Here is a 23713-nt window from a genome sequence, read left to right as displayed (position 1 = left end):
ATGAGCACCAAATATTACAAGCATAGTCTAGCAAATAATATTCTAGCAATGTTTTTACAGTAGCTATTCTTCTTCTTTCAAAACTTTATCTGCAGCTTCGGTCAGCAGTTGGGTAACGACTTCGTCCATAATACTTTCGGCCATACTAATAATTTCTATTGATTCCTTTGCCTTTGGATCGGCCAGTGACTCGAAAGGCTCTAGGGGAGGAGATAGTTCAGCTGCGGTAGAAAACATAAATTAGTTCAAAGTCATAAAAATAAACAATAAAGTTAAAAGCTATTAAGTAATACCTATCCGCCTTTCGAGTTCCGCAGCCTTTTCATCTGCTTTCGTTGCTTCTCTAGTGTCATGAGTATCTTTTTCACTTTTCTTTATTATTTCGTGGGCCATCCCTCGGCCGCCTGTGGCGGAACCGCCCGAATTATTCCAGCTTAAGTGTCCAAGTCCCGCCTTAGAGGCAACGACACACTTAAATCGGAATAACCCGTCAGTCCCTCGGATCTAGTCCGATAAGAGCCACTTATCCAGGATCGAATACCACTAGCTCACTCGAAGGTGAGGCACAGAGAAATACAATAAAACATAATACCACAAATTTAATAAGTATCATTAGTGATTACATTATCGGAGTTTCAGAAATGATAACCATAAATTTTAATGCAGCGGAAATAACTAACGGAGAAAATCGAGTAACATGGCGAAGCCTGGCCACGCTACTCCTCCTGGTCCTCTCCTGCGGAAGCAATAACCCACTCGACCATCTATCCCGGTGGCAAGGATGAAGGCCAAGTCACAACAGCAACAAATCATCCTAAGGAGTACCTGCAAAAATTGTGCCACAAGCAAGGCTGAGTATACTAATACTCAGCTAGACTTACCCGGTGTGAGGAGTCTACTCCTCTACCTCTAGACATGCAGCTGTTTGGCTGAGGGGTTTAGTTTGCCAAAAGCACTAGCTGAGTCTAAAATCATGTTTTAGCTTTTCAAGTTTTAGTACGATCCTTTTTAACTAGATGTGTACCTAGCTAATCATACATGGTATCAAACATTTTTATCAACCAACATCTTTTGCCAGTCACCACATTTCTACTTATTACTCAATGTAGCAGCATGGATCAAGCAGTCTCATTAGCTGCGAGAAGCAGACGATTCAAATCGAGTTTTTAAACCTTGCAAGGTAAACCTAAACACACGACGTGGCGAGGCACTCCGTCCCCACACACATCAACCGTCCCCATCGATTCCCTGGCAACAGAAAGGGGCTCACCGCCTTGGCGTACAATGCCTCACTAACCCCGACTGCCGTCGTGCAGTGACCGCACTTGTACCCACCATAACCGGAATGGGAGACCACGTCTCAGGTCGCGTGAGGAGGGCAATCTGCGGGCAGGTTCACTCAGGTACTAGGCTTACCGATTTACCATATTTCTCGGCATATGTTTAGTACGTTCAAACGCTTGACTCACGGTACCACACCTTAATCCTTATTCCAATTTCCGTCTCGTAGACAACGCATCCCCATGGACCGTTGTCCACAGACCACCATCAATACGATATCAAAATGGATACAACCAATTCCTGACCTCGCGCGAGTGCTAGAAAAATCACTCGACTTCTACCGAGATCCCTAATTAGTAAAGCAGCTACTCGACCTAGCATACTAGTATCCATCTCAAAAGGATTCCTGAGTTCATGCAACTAGGGTTTTCAGACAACTCCTACACTTAAGTGCACAGTACAAGCCTACAAACATTAAGTGCAGTAAAATAGCATATATAACGGTTATGCATAAAACCGGGGCTTGCCTTTAATTTAACACTTAGATAGTGTTTGCTGGGGGAGGGTACTCGCTCGGCGAGCATCCACTGGTTAAGTCCACCATCCTTCAGTACGTCCACCAACTGCATCTTGTGGTTGGCACCACATCACTTGCACGGTCGTCACCTCTCGGTCCTAAAAGAGATGCAGGATGCATATGTATGAATACAATGAAAAATATCACAAGCTATATAAATACATGGTAGCAAACTAACATTTAATTGTAAGACCCCGCAACGACTATACGCAAGCGCTAGCTATTCGTATGTTATCGGCGTTCATCATTAACACCATTAACAAGACGACCACATTTTATTTATTTACGCAACACAAATACAATATGACAAGTACACACATTTTCTACGCTCACCTTAATCATTCATTTGTTCTCCTATTGACCACACAAGAGCAACCAAGACAACGTAAGTTTAAATCGGACCTAGGCATCAATGTCTATGAAACTCCTATATCACAATCAACTAGAGAAGAAACATATAAAACATGACACACATGCATTATTAAGCTTAGTCATGGCAAGTCTATATTACTTAAGAGCAAACCAAACATTTTTAGCGAGAAGGGTGAACTAAACAATCAAAAGCGCACTAGCAGAATTTTTAGACAGCAATACAGCAGTCACTTGTTTCAGTCATAACTCACAAGATATTTACCCAAAAATAGTAAACTAGGACTTTCTAGAAAGCTTTAAAAGTGCTTTACAACTTTGGTATTGTCATCACAGCATGATTAAACACTTAGCAAGGTCAAAAGGTGTTAACACAACAGCGCTGTCTAGATTTGGACAGATTCAGACTTGTGACTTTAAAAATTCATAACTGAAGATTCATACGTCCAAATGAAGTGATCCTAGACTTTCTAGAAAGCTAATTAAATGTTCTACAAATTATTTATAAACATCCCAAGGTGATTCAATATTTAACTAAGGATAAACATCACTAAAATACTTTGCTGTCTAGAACTGGACAGATTCAGTCTTCATATGTGAAACATTCATAACTTAAGCTTCAGACCACCAAAAAGAGTGATCCAAGACTTTTTGGAAAGCTTAGCAAAAGTACTACACAAATTTTGTAATCACCAAGAAGTGATTCCAGGTTTAACTAAATCAAACATTACAGTTTTCGAAATCAGTCCTGACAGTGGACAGAACACAGAAACCAGTTTGTAAAATTCACAACTCTTAAACTATCAGGCTTGTGGTCATGAAATTTTAACTCAAGCAAGATAAGAAAAGCACCTACAACTTTCTTATAAGGACCATGAACAGATTGTAACATTAACTTAAGCAAACAGTGCAGTTTCTGAAATATGTACAGAATTTGGACAGATTCAGTTACTGAATTTGTAAAAAAGCATAACTCCTAAACTGTCAGACCTATGGCTGTCAAATTTTAACACAAGTAAGATAATAGAGTTATTTACAACTTTCTTATGACCACCAGTAACTTATTTCAACATTAACTTAAGCAACCATTGCAATTTCTGAAATCTGTTCAGAAATTCGACAGATTCAGGTGCTGGGCTTGTGAAAAGCACAACTCCTAAACGATCAGGTTTATGGCTGTCAAATTTTAGTACAAGCAAGATAATCATGTTATCTACAACTCTTCTATATGACTTTTCTACAGAAAACATGATTTGTTTTATCAAACAAACAGCACAACGAAAATAATGCGTGCAGCCCAAAACAGCAATCAATAAATTTCAGCTTCTATATAATTCAAGAATTGCCGCATTCCAGAGACTTGAATCATTCTAGCACTTTTCATTTCTTAGAGTTAAATTAATTAAATGAGGACTAACAAGTAGACTTACAAATTTTATCCAACTCATTTAGTGCACTAAAATTACTACCACCAATTAACAACGCATTCTTCACGATAATCACCCAACAATTTGCGTTTTAAATTAGACATCACATGAGCACTACTACTTTTTACCCGCGATCATGACCATACGTATTTAGACTACAACAAGCAAATCATCGTGACTACGAGCTTAACACAAAACATCTAACAATTCGGCTAACTAGAGCAACGACATAGCCCGCTAATTAACCTACATTTCGGCTTGCCTATTATTATCGCAATCCGAGACACAACATATATATCACAATCACTTACGCAATCGACTCCTACTTAACATGAGTTGGCTAATCACCGTATAAGACTTAGCGAACCATTTTAGACATCGCAACTCAAAAACATGGGTTGGAGCAGATTAATCAGTGTTTCTTAACCATTGATCAACTTAAATTAGTTAACACCCAAGTCACCTAAAATAGTACATTTTAGGGGCTCTAACACAGAGACATTAACACATGGCATAAACTCCATAAGACTTGCATTTGCTACTGAAGGACCTAAAACACTCATGTGCATGTTATCGGATTGTTCTTCAATTTTAGCGAGGACTGACTCATGAACGCTACTCGCCTCCAATAATTATTGGGCTGCGATAACACTCATATAAGACCTCTAATCGATCAACCAGACATTTATTTATCCAAAGGGGATGGAATGCAATAATTTTTAAAGCTAAGCATCGATCCGTCCTACAACAAAAATCATGACAACACCGACAGATACCATCCACTAACTGTTGAAAAACTAAACTTACTTCTCGCTTGCCACTACATCACTCCTCAATCTCACGACCATCATGAGCATCCTTCACACGACTATATAATAGCGACCTAAGCGTAGTGTTACCCAATGCATACATCTTTCCTCGTTGCGAGTATAACCATATTACGACATATACCCGCACACCTCAATCAAATATCTTACGCCACCACCACTATAATACACCACGGTACACACGCACATACATGTACTAATTCAATCCTCATATAACTTGTATTTCCAGACTTACTCATCATATAAAACAAATACGACACATTTGTTTACCAAAACGTGAATGCGACCTTGCCACGACATAAAATCAAACATTTTATACCCACATCTAGTCAAACACCACTATACATCACATCGACCAAAACGTAATTAGACAAACTACAAATCGCACACATCAACAACCTCTTGTTCTCTATTTGCAAATGCGATCCTACCAACGCGTATAGCCGAAACATATTACACACATCCACATATACACATGCACTGCCCGACATCAATCAAAGCATACATATTATAAACTATAAATCAATCAACCTGAACGAGTCGTGACTAGGCGCATGGCTGTCCACATGGCTCGGTATTTCGTCGAACGAGCAAAGCGCGACGTCGACCACTAGCTGCGAAAACACACAAATTTGTTGGTGGCAGTTCATCGAACATCACACACATCGGAAAATAAACATCAAGAACAGCGGGGGTTTCTCACCAAGGGTTTTAACGGCGTCGCGGATGGGCTGCTGCATCGCGCGGCTTGCTGCGCATTTTGTCGAATAGCCGGCGGGCACCACGACGAACAGCGAGGAAGGGGGCTCGCTGCTGGAATTTCTGGGCGTCCATGGGAGCTGGGCGGCCATGGAAGTCGAATAGGGAGCTGCACGGCTAGGAAAAACAGGGGCGCCAGGGGGATCTCGCGCAGCGTCCATTGCAGGGGGTGGAGCGCAGAGCTGCTGCGCAGTGGGGCGAAGGGGAGCAAGGGCTGGCAGCCATGGACAGGGGGAGCGCCATGAGGAAACTCGAGCTCGAGCCATGGAGCAGGGAACAGGGAGCTCGGCTGGGGGATTTTTTTTGGGCGCCATGGCTGGGAGGAGGGGGCGCCATGGCAAGCTTCGAGTAGGGGAAGAGCAGGCGCTGTGCGAGGTGGAGTAGGGCACCTGAACGAGCAGCCATGGGGCACCAAGGAAAGGGGAGCGCCAGCCATGGAGATGCTCGGTCATGTAGGGATCTGCGCCTAGGAGCTGAGCACCAAGAGAAACGTCGGCTGTGCTCCCGCCGCAAGGGGTTGGGCTAGGGGATCCTGCGCAGGTGAAGAAGTGGTGGCCGGACACCGCATGGGGGAGGAGCTCGCTGCATGGGATTTGCTGTTGCGCATGGGAGAGGCTTGCTGCCATGGAGAGAAGAAGACAGGGAGGAAGAATGGCTGTGGCGGCTAGGAAAAATTGAGGGGTGGGAGTGCAAAAATGCCTCCACTTGCTAGGAGAGGGCTGCTATTTATAGAGGGGCATTAGGGTTAGGGTTTTCTCATGGGCCAAATGGGCCGAGCTGGAATGGGCTTGGCCCAAAACACGTACTCGGGTCGCGCTAAATTATATTTCCGAATAAAAATGCTCCCGTGGAATTCGTTTCTACATAGAACAGAGCGAATTAGAGTTTCGGCGAACGGACGATTGAGCGATTAATTCGACCGAGAGTTTGATTTGATTTCGCTCGAAAATAATTCCCTACGCGTGATTTGAAAATAAATCGTCCTGAGATTTGATCGGCTTTGGATTTCTAGTCGGTGAAGGCGAATCGTGATATTTTAAAATCGCAGTCGATACGGGGTTTTGAGTTCGGTCCAGACATGAGATACTTGGCCGAGTCGAGTAAGAATTAATTAGAGGACGACATATTGAGCATCCCTTTTGAGAGTACGAACTTGGATAAAATAGTCGGACATCGATCGAGGTTCGAGGAATTAGACTCGGGCTCAGATCAAACAACAGCCGTCGAGAGTTTGATTAAATGAGCTTCAGATAAGATTTATAATTCGAGATTGACTATCGAGATTGCATTCGTTCCGAGATTAAAAGTTTTAACAGGCTCCGAATTCGGTCTTTTGTGAGACTGAATAACTCCAAATTCGGTGATATGTGTACGAATAGTCTGGCTAATCAGAGACATACGCGAGCGAGAAATAGAAATTTTCACTGAGCATCCGAGATTAGGATAATTCTTCTGACATAACCCGAAATAGACACCTGGGGTGTCACAGCCTTCCCCCCTTAAAAAGAATCTCGTCCCGAGATTCGAATGAGGATCTTCAAGGGTGGAGAAGCATGTAACTCCCAAGCTGAAGATAGATGTAAATTCCTAAGATGATATCTGAGAAGATACTGAAGACAGATTTGGATAGAATATCGCGACATATCGAGACAAAATGCAGCGATCATTCTGAGAGGGTGTCCACAAAAGGGAGCACATCGGTATAGTCTCGTGATGGATCACGACTATTAACCGTGATACCAGCGCGTGCTGAGCAACTAACCATGTGTGCACCATAGTAGGCTCTCGGTTTCGTCGCGGCACCATCAGTCGTTAGTCATGACATCATTACCAAACGCAACCAATAAGAAATTCACATAGCACAGATAGATGGAGCCCATGAGAGTATGACTCAGAAAATAAGAATGTGATCGGAGTTGAAACAGAGATTGCTGGCAAAAGAGCATCACATGAGAATTTTCTTCAACTCAGAGAACTATTTTATGATCATCACAGGTATTATCAGCCAAAGATTGATACGATATTTAATATGAGGAACCAACCACGGGATCAAGATTGATAAGCTTTTAGAGACATGAGAGATCCAAAGATAACAGCAACATCCATTGAACCAAATGGATACACTGTTTAGAGATAAAATTGATAAAACAACGTCACGATCCTCGGAGAACGAGTATGAGAATGAGCAGACATGAGAGATTTAGGCAGATCAACATCTGATGCTTGAGAACGGGTTATAGGAGATAACCAGATAACGGGGCAGAATCAATAAGGATCAGAGATTTGGATGATAAAGCCACAACATGATTCACAAGGAAAATGATTACCAGATTCAGACAAAGGAGAGGTAGGAAAACAAGATCTGCTAGGATGAGTAGCAGAAATGCTATGAAGATTCGGGACAAGATCTATGGAAAGGAACATGGCCTTGATAGGGTTCGTGCAACTAGACACCAACAATAATTTTTTTTGACACAACAAGTGCACAATGAAGTTTTAGTCGATTTAGGGGTCAAGCTATGGGAATCTACAAGTTGTGCAGGTGCAATTTCAAGGAGGAAACACACAAGGGTCATAAAACACCAACACAAGCATGATTTTTTAAGAGGTTTCACTTGCTAAACTCAAGGTTGTTTGGAGGGGGGGTCTTTTCATGAGCAGGACAACCAACAATTTTTGTTAAAAGGGTTGAACAATTAAAACATTTTCTAGATAGCCAGACAAGAGAAGCATATAACACAACCTAGTCAAGACTATCACGACACACATGATAAGACATTTTTTTGCAGTTCATAGCAATACAACACATTATTCATAATTTCTTATTATTGGAATAAAGGTGAGAGAAGCATGTTGATGCACAAGAGACAATTATAATACGACAATCATGATGCATGCTCATTCTAGTCGTCTTCTCAGACCTAACTAAGTATTCGGATGCTTTTACAACATCCTTATTAATAGTAGTAGTAGCCTTTATGGCCTATATACATAGCCACCTAGCTACCCATCTATTTCCTAAGGCTTCATGTCCTATGTCTATCCTTATTGTCCTGACTGCTATCCAACTTGGTTTCTAGCAAGTTTTACTTTAGAAAAGGTTGGTAATCATGACTTATTGACTTCTCTGTGATGGTATTCGCTCCGATACCAGCTGTGGCGGAACCGCCCGAATTATTCTAGCTTAAGTGCCCAAGTCCCGCCTTAGAGGCAACGACACACTTAAATCGGAATAACCCGTCAGTCCCTCGGATCTAGTCCGATAAGAGCCACTTATCCAGGATCGAATACCACTAGCTCACTCGAAGGTGAGGCACATAGAAATACAATAAAACATAATATCACAAATTTAATAAGTATCATTAGTGATTACATTATCGGAGTTTCAGAAATGATAACCATAAATTTTAATGCAGCGGAAATAACTAACGGAGAAAACCGAGTAACATGGCGAAGCCTGGCCACGCTACTCCTCCTGGTCCTCTCTTGCGGAAGCAATAACCCACTCGACCATCTATCCCGGTGGCAGGGATGAAGGCCAAGTCACACCAGCAACAAATCATCCTAAGGAGTACCTGCAAAAATTGTGCCACAAGCAAGGCTGAGTATACTAATACTCAGCTAGACTTACCCGGTGTGAGGAGTCTACTCCTCTACCTCTAGACATGCAGCTATTTGGCTGAGGGGTTTGGTTTGCCAAAAGCACTAGTTGAGTCTAAAATCATGTTTTAGCTTTTCAAGTTTTAGTACGATCCTTTTTAACTAGATGTGTACCTAGCTAATCATACATGGTATCAAACATTTTTATCAACCAACATCTTTTGCCAGTCACCACATTTCCACTTATTACTCAATGTAGCAGCATGGATCAAGCAGTCTCATTAGCTGCGAGAAGCAGACGATTCGAATCGAGTTTTTAAACCTTGCAAGGTAAACCTAAACACACGACGTGGCGAGGCACTCCGTCCCCACACACATAAACCGTCCCCATCGATTCCCTGGCAACAGAAAGGGGCTCACCGCCTTGGCGTACAATGCCTCACTGACCCCGACTGCCGTCGTGCAGTGACCACACTTGTACCCACCATAACCGGAATGGGAGACCACGTCTCAGGTCGCGTGGGGAGGGCAATCTGCGGGCAGGTTCACTCAGGTACTAGGCTTATCGATTTACCATATTTCTCGGCATATGTTTAGTACGTGCAAACGCTTGACTCACGGTACCACACCTTAATCCTTATTCCAATTTCCGTCTCGTAGACAACGCATCTCCATGGACCGTTGTCCACAGACCACCATCAATACGGTATCAAAATGGATACAACCAATTCCTGACCTCGTGCGAGTGCTAGAAAAATCACTCGACTTCTACCGAGATCCCTAATTAGTAAAGCAGCTACTCGACCTAGCATACTAGTATCCATCTCAAAAGGAATCCTGAGTTCATGCAACTAGGGTTTTCAGACAACTCCTACACTTAAGTGCACAGTACAAGCCTACAAACATTAAGTGCAGTAAAATAGCATATATAATGGTTATGCATAAAACCGGGGCTTGCCTTTAATTTAACACTTAGATAGTGTTTGCTGGGGGAGGGTACTCGCTCGGCGAGCATCCACTGGTTAAGTCCACCATCCTTCAATACGTCCACCAACTGCATCTTGTGGTTGGCACCACATCACTTGCACGGTCGTCACCTCTCGGTCCTAAATGAGATGCATGATGCATATGTATGAATACAATGAAAAAGATCACAAGCTATATAAATACATGGTAGCAAACTAACATTTAATTGTAAGACCCCGCAACAACTATACGCAAGCGCTAGCTATTCGTATGTTATCGGCGTTCATCATTAACACCATTAACAAGACGACCACATTTTATTTATTTACGCAACACAAATACGATATGACAAGTACACGCATTTTCTACGCTCACCTTAATCATTCATTTGTTCTCCTATTGACCATACAAGAGCAACCAAGACAACGCAAGTTTAAATCAGACCTAGGCATCAATGTCTATGAAACTCCTATATCACAATCAACTAGAGAAGAAACATATAAAACATGACACACATGCATTATTAAGCTTATTCATGGCAAGTCTATGTTACTTAAGAGCAAACCAAACATTTTTAGCGAGAAGGGTGAACTAAACAATCAAAAGCGCACTAGCAGAATTTTTAGACAGCAATACAGCAGTCACTTGTTTCAGTCATAACTCACAAGATATTTACCCAAAAATAGTAAACTAGGACTTTCTAGAAAGCTTTAAAAGTGCTTTACAACTTTGGTATTGTCATCACAGCATGATTGAACACTTAGCAAGGTTAAAAGGTGTTAACACAACAGCGCTGTCTAGATTTGGACAGATTCGGACTTGTGACTTTAAAAATTCATAACTGAAGATTCAGACATCCAAATGAAGTGATCCTAGACTTTCTAGAAAGCTAATTAAATGTTCTACAAATTATTTATAAACATCCCAAGGTGATTCAATATTTAACTAAGGATAAACATCACTAAAAGACTTTGCTGTCCAGAACTGGACAGATTCAGTCTTCATATGTGAAACATTCATAACTTAAGCTTCAGACCACCAAAAAGAGTGATCCAAGAGTTTTTGGAAAGATTAGCAAAAGTACTACACACATGTTGTAATTACCAAGAAGTGATTCCAGGTTTAACTAAATCAAACATTACAGTTTTCGAAATCTATTCTGACAGTGGACAGAACACAGAAACCAGTTTGTAAAATTCACAACTCTTAAACTATCAGGCTTGTGGTCATGAAATTTTAACTCAAGCAAGATAAGAAAAGCACCTACAACTTTCTTATAAGGACCATGAACAGATTGTAACATTAACTTAAGCAAACAGTGCAGTTTCTGAAATATGTACTGAATTTGGACAGATTCAGTTACTGAATTTGTAAAAAGCATAACTCCTAAACTGTCAGACCTATGGTTGTCAAATTTTAACACAAGTAAGATAATAGAGTTATCTACAACTTTCTTGTGACCACCAGTAACTTATTTCAACATTAACTTAAGCAACCATTGAAATTTCTGAAATCTGTTTAGAAATTCGACAGATTCAGGTGCTGGGCTTGTGAAAAGCACAACTCCTAAACGATCAGGTTTATGGCTGTCAAATTTTAGTAAAAGCAAGATAATAATGTTATCTACAACTCTTCTATATGACTTTTCTATAGAAAATATGATTTGTTTGATCAAACAAACAGCACAATGAAAATAATGCGTGCAGCCCAAAACAGCAATCAATAAATTCCAGCTTCTATATAATTCAAGAATTGCCGCATTCCAGAGACTTGAATCATTCTAGCACTTTTCATTTCTTAGAGTTAAATTAATTAAATGAGGACTAACAAGTAGACTTACAAATTTTATCCAACTCATTTAGTGCACTAAAATTACTACCACCAATTAACAACGCATTCTTCACGATAATCACCCAACAATTTGCGTTTTAAATTAGACATCACATGAGCACTACTACTTTTTACCCGCGATCATGACCATACGTATTTAGACTACAACAAGCAAATCATCGTGACTACGAGCTTAACACAAAACATCTAACAATTCGGCTAACTAGAGCAACGACATAGCCCGCTAATTAACCTACATTTCGGCTTGCCTATTATTATCGCAATCCGAGACACAACATATATATCACAATCACTTACGCAATCGACTCCTACTTAACATGAGTTGGCTAATCACCGTATAAGACTTAGCGAACCATTTTAGACATCGCAACTCAAAAACATGGGTTGGAGCAGATTAATCAGTGTTTCTTAACCATTGATCAACTTAAATTAGTTAACACTCAAGTCACCTAAAATAGTACATTTTAGGGGCTCTAACATAGAGACATTAACACATGGCATAAACTCTAAAAGCATCTAGGCCCCTGGTTGGTTTTAGTGATTAATGACAACGTAATATTATATGTGACTAACGTATGTTTTGCAGAGACAAATGGTAAGTTAGGTCGCATTACAGGTAGAGGTACTACAACTGTGAAAACAATCCCGGAGATAAGAACTCGAAGCGACGGCTAAAACGACGAAACAAATGGTGAAGGACTACGGAGTCCGAGTGTCAAGGAGATGTGGACACTCGTGATTTAGTTAGGTCTTTTATTCTCTTTTAGCCGTACTATAAAGAGGGGTTGTCGATGAGTAGTTTGACCAAGAGAGTTCTAGTGTAGTGTTGGTGCACAATCACACTCACATACAGTGCTAGGTGTCACTCTAGAACTCACTCACAAGTTAGAACGAAAACCGATTTGAAAATCAGCTGAAAAACAAGAGTTAGGGTTTCTGGCCCTGGGGCACCGGACTGTCCGGTGCACCCTCTGCCAGGTGGGGCCGGGCTGGCCCGGGGAAGATCCTTCTCCACCCAGAAACCCGAGAGCGCAGGTTTCAGAGATGAATTTTAGTGGCGCACCGGACATCGCACCGGACTGTCCGGTGTGCACCGGACAGTGACTGTTCACTGTCCGGTGTGCCATGAGTCCAACGGCTAGCTGTCAGAACTAGCCGTTGAAAACGACCGTTGGCGCACCGGTGGCGCACCGTTGGCGTACCGTTGGCGCGCGCCAGTGCGCAGAAAGTTGCCTGTAACGGCTAGTTGGTGGGTGAGGGCTATTTATACCCCTCCCACCCACCATATTCAAGTCTTGCACTCCACATTTATTCCAGCACATTGCTAGAGCATTGCAAGCACCAAAAGCCTAGTGAGGAGATTAGAGAATCTTAATCCGCGTTTGTTCCTCATTAGCGCTAGCGAGAGCCACCTAGAGCACACACCACTTGCATTAGGCTTCTCTTGGTTAAGCGAAAAGTCTACGGCTTGTTACTCTTGGTGATCGACATCACCTTGACGGCTTGGTGGCGTTGGGAGCTTGGTGATCACCGTGAAGATCTTGTTGGTGACCCGACTCAAGTTTGTAAGCGGTCTCGAGGGATCCACCGCGCCGGAGTGGCAAAGGATCATCTCGTAGTGAGCACTTGGTTCTTGCGAGGACCAAGGGGGAGCGATACCCTTACGCGGGTGCTCCAACGAGGACTAGTGGAGAGTGCTGACTCTTCGATACCTCGGGAAAAATTAGATGAGTCTTCTAAACCTTGCTTTACATTCCGCACTTAATTCAAGCACTTTACATTGTGTATTCGTTTAGCAAGTATTTGAAGTATTGTCTTAGCATTGTTGCATTTCTAGTATTATTTTCTTAGTGCTAGTTGTTGGGGTGAAGTTGGGCTCTTGCTTAGCTCTTGCTTAGGTTTTAATTAGTGTTGATTTTTTAGAAAAGCCCAATTCACCCCCCTCTTGGGCATCGTGATCCTTTCAATTGGTATCAAAGCTTTGTTGCTCGTAGATTAGCTTAACCGCTAGAGTTACGATGTCCGGTGGGGATGGACCTCCTCCCGTTTTTGATGGTGACAATTTTCCTTATTGGAAAATTCGTATGGAAGCATACTTAGAGGCTATAGACATTGGTGTCTATAAAGCCGCCACACAAGGATTCCCCGAACCTAGAGATCCCACAAATCTTGTAGGTGATGAGTTCAATTATGAGAAATGGAATGCTAAGGCCAAAAACACCCTTTTTAGAGGCCTTTGCACAGATGTGTTCAATAGAGTAAGAAATCATAAAAATGCTCATGATTTGTGGATGGACATTTGTGCTCTACACGAAGGAACTAGAAGTGAGCATGAGGAGAGATATCACATAGCCATGCGAAAGTTAAATTCTTTTGAAATGCTTGCTAATGAAAATGCAAATGCTATGTACTCACGTCTCAATATTCTTGTAGAAAAAGTTAATGGATTGGGGCTTACTCAAATCTCACAACCGGATTGTGAGGAAGATTCTCAGTGTCCTCCCAATAGACAAATATGGACACATTGTCACTATGCTACATCAAATGGATCTTTCAGTTACCACACCTACACAGATTTTGGGAAAGATCAATGCCCATGAAATGTACATGCACATCAATGACAAAGAAGAATCATCTTCCAAAAGAAAGGATTTGGCTCTCAAAGCAAATCATGAAAAGAAGGAAAATAAATTCTTCAAGAGGAAGGATGGGAAGCAAAAGAGGTTCCACAAGAAGAAGAATGGAAAGGCATATATTGTTGGTGACTGGCTCACCGACATTGAATCATCAAGTGGGTCTTCTTCAAGTCAAGAAGAGAATGATGAAAAAGTTGCCGCCATCGCCGGGGACTTCTCTTCACCACCACCATCGCCATCATCGACTTCTCACCTCTGCCTCATGGCTAGGGGTGAACGGAAGGTACAAAATGATATTAATATTGTTGGTGATAGTGATAGTGATGAGGAATTTGCTTCACCTTCATATGATGAGCTAGCTGACTTGCTTAAAGAATATACTCAAATCATTAGAAAGTCAAAAGCTAAATGTGATAGGTTGAAAAATGAAAATGAATCTTTGAATGCTAAAAATGACATAGTTATAAAAGCTAGTGATGAAATAAAAGAAGAAAATAAAACTATGTCATCAACTGTAAATGAGCTCACAAACTCCCTAAAAGATGCTAAGGATAAATGTGACAAATTAAATGAAGCTAATAGGGAGTTGCAAAATAGACTAGTAAAGATCAAGGAAGACTATACTCAAATTAAATTTGATCATGACAATCTTCTTGTTGAAAATGAACTTTTATCTTGCAAAACACATGAGGCTATTAACCCTGTTGTTAAGATTGATGTAGCAACCTCATGTGATGATTTGAATCAAGAAGAGCAAACTAGTCTACATGCTGAATTGACTGAAAAAGTTGAAGTCCTGACTTTAGACAACCAAAAATTGAAGAATTACTTGACTGATGCAACTACTAGAGGAAAAGTTGCTATTGAGAACAATGATTTCAACAATGAGTTGGCAGTGGATAATCAAAGGCTTAAAAATGAGGTCAAGAAACTAAAAAGTGAAAATGAACATCTTGCAACAAGTGTGCAAAAGTTCAACAAAGGTCAATACCCCCAAAATGAGCTGCTTATGAACACTGTCATGAAAAACAACAAGAGTGGTATTGGATACAATGCTTTTGTGCAAAAGAAAGCTACCACTCAATACAAGCCAAAGCAGACTCACATGCCTATCCAGTGCTTTGAGTGTGGAAATGAAGGTCATTTTGCCCACAACTGCAAAGCCAAACCACCAACTCCCTTGCCTAAGCACTCAAGACCATTTGCTTTCAATGCTCATTATGTTCTAAGAAAGGTTGCAAATGGAAAGGTCAAAGTAACATTCCTAGGTCCACCAAACAAGAGTAGACCTAGACAAATCTGGGTTGCAAAGTCCTTGATTGAGAGAGTCACTGGTCCTATGTAATATAGGGCCCTCAAAACTCAAGCTTGAATTGTCTGTGGATGTAGGTGAACTACAAGACCGGTGGGAGCCATTGGGTTATTGACAGTGGATGCACACAACATATGACAGGCAACCCACAGATGTTCACCTCACTGGATGAGAATGTTGATGGTCAAGACAAAATCACATTTGGAGACAATTCAAAAGGAAAAGTGCAAGGACTTGGCAAGGTGGCAATCTCAAATGATTTAGACTACAACAAGCAAATCATCGTGACTACGAGCTTAACACAAAACATCTAACAATTCGGCTAACTAGAGCAACGACATAGCCCGCTAATTAACCTACATTTCGGCTTGCCTATTATTATCGCAATCCGAGACACAACATATATATCACAATCACTTACGCAATTGACTCCTACTTAACATGAGTTGGCTAATCACCGCATAAGACTTAGCGAACCATTTTAGACATCGCAACTCAAAAACATGGGTTGGAGCAGATTAATCAGTGTTTCTTAACCATTGATCAACTTAAATTAGTTAACACCCAAGTCACCTAAAATAGTACATTTTAGGGGCTCTAACATAGAGACATTAACACATGGCATAAACTCCATAAGACTTGCATTTGCTACTGAAGGACCTAAAACACTCATGTGCATGTTATCGGATTGTTCTTCAATTTTAGCGAGGACTGACTCATGAACGCTACTCGCCTCCAATAATTATTGGGCTGCGATAACGCTCATATAAGACCTCTAATCGATCAACTAGACATTTATTTATCCAAAGGGGATGGAATGCAATAATTTTTAAAGCTAAGCATCGATCCATCCTACAACAAAAATCATGACAACACCGACAGATACCATCCACTAACTGTTGAAAAACTAAACTTACTTCTCGCTTGCCACTACATCACTCCTCAATCTCACGACCATCATGAGCATCCTTCACACGACTATATAATAGCGACCTAAGCGTAGTGTTACCCAATGCATACATCTTTCCTCGTTGCGAGTATAACCATATTACGACATATACCCGCACACCTCAATCAAATATCTTACGCCACCACCACTATAATACACCACGGCACACACGCACATACGTGTACTAATTCAATCCTCATATAACTTGTATTTCCATACTTACTCATCATATAAAACAAATACGACACATTTGTTTACCAAAACGTGAATGCGACCTTGCCACGACATAACATCAAACATTTTATACCCACATCTAGTCAAACACCACTATACATCACATCGATCAAAACGTAATTAGACAAACTACAAATCGCACACATCATCAACCTCTTGTTCTCTATTCGCAAATACGATCCTACCAATGCGTATAGCCGAAACATATTACACACATCCACATATACACATGCACTGCCCTACATCAATCAAAGCATACGTATTATAAACTATAAATCAATCAACCTGAACGAGTCGTGACTAGGCGCATGGCTGTCCACATGGCTCGGTATTTCGTCGAACGGGCAAAGCGCGACGTCGACCACTAGCTGCGAAAACACACAAATTTGTTGGCGGCAGTTCATCGAACATCACACACATCGGAAAATAAACATCAAAACAGCGGGGGTTTCTCACCAAGGGTTTTGACGGCGTCGCAGATGGGCTGCTGCATCGCGCGGCTTGCTGCGCATTTTGTCGAACATCCGGCGGGCACCACGACGAACAGCGAGGAAGGGGGCTCACTGCTGGAATTTCTGGGCGTCCATGGGAGCTGGGCGGCCATGGAAGTCGAATAGGGAGCTGCACGGCTGGGAAAAACAGAGGCGCCAGGGGGATCTCGCGCAGCGTCCATTGCAGGGGGTGGAGCGCAGAGCTGCTGCGCAGTGGGGCGAAGGGGAGCAAGGGCTGGCAGCCATGGACAGGGGGAGCGCCATGAGGAAACTCGAGCTCGAGCCATGGAGCAGGGAACAGGGAGCTCGGCTGGGGGATTTTTTTGGGCGCCATGGCTGGGAGCAGGGGGCGCCATGGCAAGCTTCGAGTAGGGGAAGAGCAGGCGCTGTGCGAGGTGGAGCAGGACACCTGAACGAGCAGCCATGGGGCACCAAGGAAAGGGGAGCGCCAGCCATGGAGATGCTCGGCCATGTAGGGATCTACGCCTAGGAGCTGAGCACCAAGAGAAACGACGGTTGTGCTCCGACCGCAAGGGGTTGGGCTAGGGGATCCTGCGCAGGTGAAGAAGTGGTGGCCGGACACCGCATGGGGGAGGAGCTCGCTGCATGGGATTTGCTGCTGCGCCATGGGAGAGGCTTGCTGCCGTGGAGAGAAGAGGACAGGGAGGAAGAATGGCTGTGGCGGATGGGAAAAATTGAGGGGTGGGAGTGCAAAAATGCCTCCACTTGCTAGGAGAGGGCTGCTATTTATAGAGGGGCATTAGGGTTAGGATTTTCTCATGGGCCAAATGGGCCGGGCTGGAATGGGCTTGGCCCAAAACACGTACTCGGGTCGCGCTAAATTATTTTTCCGAATAAAAATGCTCCCGCGGAATTCGTTTCTACATAGAACAGAGCGAATTAGAGTTTCGGCGAACGGACGATTGAGCGATTAATTTGACCGAGAGTTTGATTTGATTTCGCTCGAAAATAATTCCCTACGCGTGATTTGAAAATAAATCGTCCTGAGATTTGATCGGCTTTGGATTTCTAGTCGGTGAAGGCGAATCGTGATATTTTAAAATCGCAGTCGATACGGGGTTTTGAGTTCGGTCCAGACATGAGATACTTGGCCGAGTCGAGTAAGAATTAATTAGAGGACGACATATTGAGCATCCCTTTTGAGAGTACGAACTTGGATAAAATAGTCGGACATCGATCGAGGTTCGAGGAATTAGACTCGGGCTCAGATCAAACAACAACCGTCGAGAGTTTGATTAAATGAGCTTCAGATAAGATTTATAATTCGAGATTGACTATCGAGTTTGCATTCGTTCCGAGAATAAAAGTTTTAACAGGCTCCGAATTCGGTCTTTTGTGAGACTGAATAACTCCGAATTCGGTGATATGTGTACGAATAGTCTGGCTAATCAGAGACATACGCGAGCGAGAAATAGAAATTTTCACTGAGCATCCGAGATTAGGATAATTCTTCTGACATAACCCGAAATAGACACCTGGGGTGTCACACCGCCATTTTCCCAGATGTCAGTGAAAAATTTTCCACCAATTAAGCTTGCTTCAGCCGAGGGGTCTTTCGTATCCTCAACAGAGAAAACAGCTTTGGCTTGGGCCAGAATTTTCACATGTTCGTACCCTGCTTTCTCCAAAATAGCCGCAACTCCTCTCACACCAGAGAAGGCACATACGTCCCCGCGGTCGCTCAAAATTTCTTCAAAAGCTTCGGCTTCATTGCTGATCCACTCAATTGGGCCTTCGGGGTCACCCCGTATGAAGTTATCTTCACTTAAATATGCGCCAACGTTGGCGAAGCTAGTTTTTATCTTTTTCACGCATTCTATAGACTTTTCAAAACATCTTTATTTTGATGTGCGAAGTTCCGCAACTGTTTTTTCCCAGTAATTTTTCCAGTAATCACTGACATCTCGTTCAGCTTCGGCAACAGCGCATTTTAATTTGACTTCAGCCAGCTGTTTCCGAAGGTCTTCAATTTCACATTTCTGGGCTTCAGCTTGGGCTTTGGAAGTAGCTTTGTCTTCTTTTATTTTGCTCACTAATGAATTTAATATTTTATCTTTTTCAAGACCTTCGTTCCTTAGTTCAATTACTCCAGAACGAAGGTTGTTCAGAGCTATAGTGCATCCTTCGTCTTCGACATTTTTCTGCGCCCTGAGGGCATTGCTAAGAATCAGGCCCTGCAAAAGAAGTACGGTATTGAGTATAAGCAAATAAAAAAATTCGTTTTTAAGTACAAAAAATTCATTTTCACACCTTTATACTATTATATGCTAAACTGTCGGCCAATTCATCTTTCGACAGCACCGAAAGCCCGTCTTCTAATGTCGGGAATCCGAAGCTTCTGCTCATCTCCCGGCAGACAGAAATATCCTTGCTGTCTGGGAGACAATACAAGAAATCATCTTCTCCGCTGCCGTTGAATACCAATGCCCCCTTTGGATATTTCAGCTTCTGGGCATAGTGTTGAGCTTCTCGTTCTTCTTCTTTAGAGAGATTTTTTCCCGAAGCATGACGGATAATATATTCAATATTTTCCTTCAAAGCTTCGGGAGTAGGAGCGGCAACTTTTTCAGACAAAATTTGTTCTATAGCTTCTTCCCCCGCTGCCTTTACTCCAATTTCCGAGGATTTCTCTTTGGTGGGCTCTGAAGGCCCAGCTTCGGCGTCGGCCCGGCTCATTGTAGCTTCGGCTTCGGTCAGCTTTGTCTCGGTTTCAACCTGTGTTTTCGAAGCCTCAGCAATTTTTCCTGGAGTAGAATTTGAAGTTTTTATCGTCTCTAGCACATCTAACGCACTAGCCATCCTTTTTCTCTTGGGGGTTGCTGCCAGATCTTTTTGTGTCTTCGGTGCCTCCACTACTACCGAAGGGCTTAGAACTTCTGATGTTTTCGTTTCTTCGGTTCTCGGTTCTTCAATTTTGTCAGCCTTTGGCATTGTAGCCGGCTTTTCAATCCTCTGCGTAAGAGCAGGTCCTTTGGCCTTTGTAGCCGAAGAGGTCTCATCGCTAAATTCAGGCACTGTGTCCGATTCAATGTAGCGTGGTCGGTGAGTAAGAACCTTCACCTTTTTCCTCTTCGGCGCGGGCTCGCTTGGAGCAGCTGAAGCAACATTCTTCCCAGAAGTTGCACCCTTTCTTTTCTGCCCCCGCGATAGGTACCGATAGTCAGGGTACACAAATCCAATAGCGTCAAAAACCCTATTTAGTCTTTTCTTTTTTCGGCTCCCGAAGGCCGCGGATAATGCATTATCTTCAGACTTGGAGTATGCTCCAAGTAGTTCATCACTAGTATTTTCAACACATTTCAGCCAGTCATCGTCTGGTTCGATAAATTGGTCTCTAAACCTGAAGGTATTTCAATTGAACCAAACCACCTTCGCTAGGGTTGCTGATGGTCTCTTTTGGCATCTCCCAGTTGTCTATCAATGGCCATATTATGTAGGCCACATGTTCTTGGACTAAATCCCTTGTCCCGATGAAAGAGCAAACTATGCCAAAGGCTCTTCGGCTGCTTCATCAATTTCTACCTTTGGTTTCCGAAGGCCGAAGCGGGACCAAATGGGACGCATGATGATCTCTGTAATGTCTTCCCTCGCCTTTAAATCATTCTTCACATAGAACCATTCTTTCATCCAGTCTCCAGGCCACCTCTTCCGAAAAGTTGGCACTGGGCAGCTTGAGCCAGAACGAGCAACAAAGCTATAGCAACCAAAATTGTTATGATACTGTTCTTTACCCCAATGCTTCGTCTCATACGAAAGTTCGTGCATGCTACAAAAACATTTTGCACTTGGCTCCAAACCTTGACTCCTAACGGCCCAGACGAAGATCCCCATTCTGATAATTGCTTCGGGTGTAATCTGGTGAAGGAAAATCTGATATATCTTTAAAACTTCAACCACAAATCTGCTTAAGGGGAACCGAAGTCCAGCTTTGAAGAAGCTTTGGTAGATTACAACTTCATTTTCTTCGGGAACAGGAACAGTCCTGTCTCCGTTGTCAGCCCTCACAATAGACATATCTCGAAAATACCTTCCCCGCATATTTTCAAGATGACTTTGTCTGATTGTCGATTTCCCGAAGACTGCATGACTTGGTCGCCAGGGCCGATCTTCAGAGTCTTCGCCCCCACTTTCCGCATCATAACTGTCGCTGTCATCAGTATCTTCATCTGTATTTGTTTTTGCAATTGACTCAATGAATCCAGCAGTCTTTTTCTTCAAGGAGCTTCTCCTCTTCACTCAGCTTCATCTCATCAACAACTTCTTTATCTTGAGACATCTTATCTTCGGAAATCACGAAAATGTCTCCTTAAATCCGAAGCTTAGAAAATCTAAGAAATTAAGCAACGGTTGGCAAGCAAGAGCTAAGAAATTAAGCAAAGCAAAGCAGGCGTATCAAATGTGCTCGGGGTGAGTCCTTATCTATACGCCTAGCGCGCTCCAAGTTGGAGGGCCCCGTCTGTCATTGACTATTGCTATTCTAGCAAAGGGAAGGTGTTTTTTTGGACCTTCGGCTTAGGGCCTTCGTCCATATCGCAATTTGAATTTGTTATTCTAACAAATTAACCTTGCGCCGGGCTACTGTTGGGGGCCTTCGTCTTCTGAAGGTCCTCAAAAACATGATTTAACAATGTTTTTGGAGTGTAATACATGAACAGGTACCTTTGGACTCGGATTAGAACCACAGTGTGAAGAAGCACAAAGAATATGAAGGTTGGTGCAGAGCCGAAGCTATGCGCAAGGGAGCTTCGGCATGACAACAGAAAAGGGAACCAACTTAAAAGGGAAAAGGCTATTTAGACCTTGATGGATCACTATAGAGTCATTAGCAAATGTAAAGGGCATGAGTGTAATTTTACATGGGCTGCGTCCCGTGCCTATAAATAGATGAACAGTGCTCCCGTACTGTTCACGCTGACTTGGCATTTGCTTTTGCGTCACGCTCGTGCCTTTACCTTCCTTCAAGCCGAAGGTACATTTGTAATTTGATATCATTTCTATTTTTCCATGATAATAAAATAGAAATGAGCTAATAAAGGTATATACTTGTACACATTATTTCTTATATTCCATATGATTCTCCTTTTGTTATTGTATGCTGCCATCATGAAGGTATGTCCTCCATGACCTTCGTCTGAAGACCATTATTATCCTAAGGGAAATAATACTTCGAAGGACGAAGGGCATTAACCTTTAACATTCTGTGTTGCCTTGTTCTTAACTAATAGCATTTGAGAACAAGTCCCCAACACTATGGATCTGTGATGGCTATTACTAGCTATCTAATTTTTTGTTGGCTCTAGTTCTGTAAACTTTAGCCACTTGTTTTGTTGATGGCATTTCTTTTGTAAAATATTGGAGTGTTGGTGGTTTTGGCACCATGCTATTGATGCCTTCATGGCCTTGCTATTTGAAAGTAGCCTAGAGGGGGGGGGGGTGAATAGGCTACACCTGAAATTTTTCACTAAAAACTTCGAGATAGGTTAAATTAAAGTTGCACTGGTGCAAACCGGTTCAGCTGATTTTGATTACAACTGAACAAGTTTGAACCTGCTCAACTTAGATTAGATAATCTGTTAAACAAATATGAAGTAGTGAAGAATTTTGCTAAAGACTTGCCCTACACAAAATCTACTCGAATAGATAATATGAACCAACCAACGAATTTAAAGCGCTTAACAAGAACACACAAGAACACACAATATAACCCGAGGTTCAGCACCCACCACAAAGGTGTCCTACTCCTCGTTGAGGAGCCCACAAAGGGCCGGGTCTTTTCCAACCCTAATCCTCCACAAGCCGACCACAAAGGTCAAGGCAATCTCTTCCCAAATATGCTCAAAGAGCGGGTGATACAAACTTCTTGGGGTCGTCCACAAATTTGGAGACTCCCAAGAAACCTCTAACCGTCAAGGAACACAAGGTTCCAAGAGTAACAAATCCGCACAAGTAAGTTTGCAACGAGCTCAAGAACAAAGAGAATAGGAGAATCGAGATGAAATTAACAGCGTGTTAGATCGAGTTCACCTCACACCAAGGGTCCTTCAAATGATTGAAGGAGATGCGATTGCGGGTGTGAGAGGTGAAATGAATGCACTTGTTGAGAGTTTGGTCGGCCAAGATTTCGTGGGAGAGGCAGAAGTAAATAAGAGAGAGAGTGTGGGGGGTATATAAAGGATCCCCCAAAAGCTGGCAGCCGTTGGGAGAAAAGGGGTAAAAACCGGTTGAACCGGTTTTCAGACCAGTTGAACCGGTTTCCACCAAAAAGATCCCGGTTCACTAACCTACTCAGCCGGAGACTCGACCGGATCCAAAACCGGTTGAGCCGGGAAAAATTCCGGTTGAACCGGTTTTCCCAAAAGATCTGCAACGACTTTTCTGACAGCTCTGACTGTCAGACAGGTCAGAGCAAAGGA

The 23713-nt window shown here is 42.5% G+C and overlaps 1 protein-coding gene across 1 annotated transcript; it reads right to left on the bottom strand.

Annotated features, from left to right (window-relative positions):
- Nucleotides 1-4778: 4778 nt before the first annotated feature.
- Nucleotides 4779-5931, bottom strand: LOC103627143 (ESX-1 secretion-associated protein EspI-like). The gene is made up of 2 exons (XM_020537742.3): nt 5185-5931; nt 4779-5095 (listed from the first exon to the last, which is right to left on the bottom strand). Exons 1-2 carry the CDS (start codon nt 5864-5866, stop codon nt 5028-5030), a joined length of 750 nt encoding a protein of 249 aa, XP_020393331.1. The 5' UTR covers nt 5867-5931; the 3' UTR covers nt 4779-5027.
- Between the last annotated feature and the right edge of the window lie 17782 nt (nt 5932-23713).

This window comes from Zea mays, chromosome 5 (genome assembly GCF_902167145.1).
Source record: "Zea mays cultivar B73 chromosome 5, Zm-B73-REFERENCE-NAM-5.0, whole genome shotgun sequence".
Classification (NCBI taxonomy): Eukaryota; Viridiplantae; Streptophyta; class Magnoliopsida; order Poales; family Poaceae; genus Zea; species Zea mays.
Note: the sequence above shows the minus strand (reverse complement) of the source record. Positions and strands in the feature narration are given on the sequence as shown.

What these genes read in the sequence shown, in the direction of transcription:
- LOC103627143 (XM_020537742.3), bottom strand. Translation starts at nt 5,866, where the DNA reads ATGGCAGCAAGCCTCTCCCATGCGCAACAGCAAATCCCATGCAGCGAG. An exon ending in CGACGCCGTTAAAACCCTTG is followed by an intron (nt 5,096 to 5,184) that starts GTGAGAAACCCC and finishes GTGTTTTCGCAG; the next exon opens with CTAGTGGTCGACGTCGCGCT.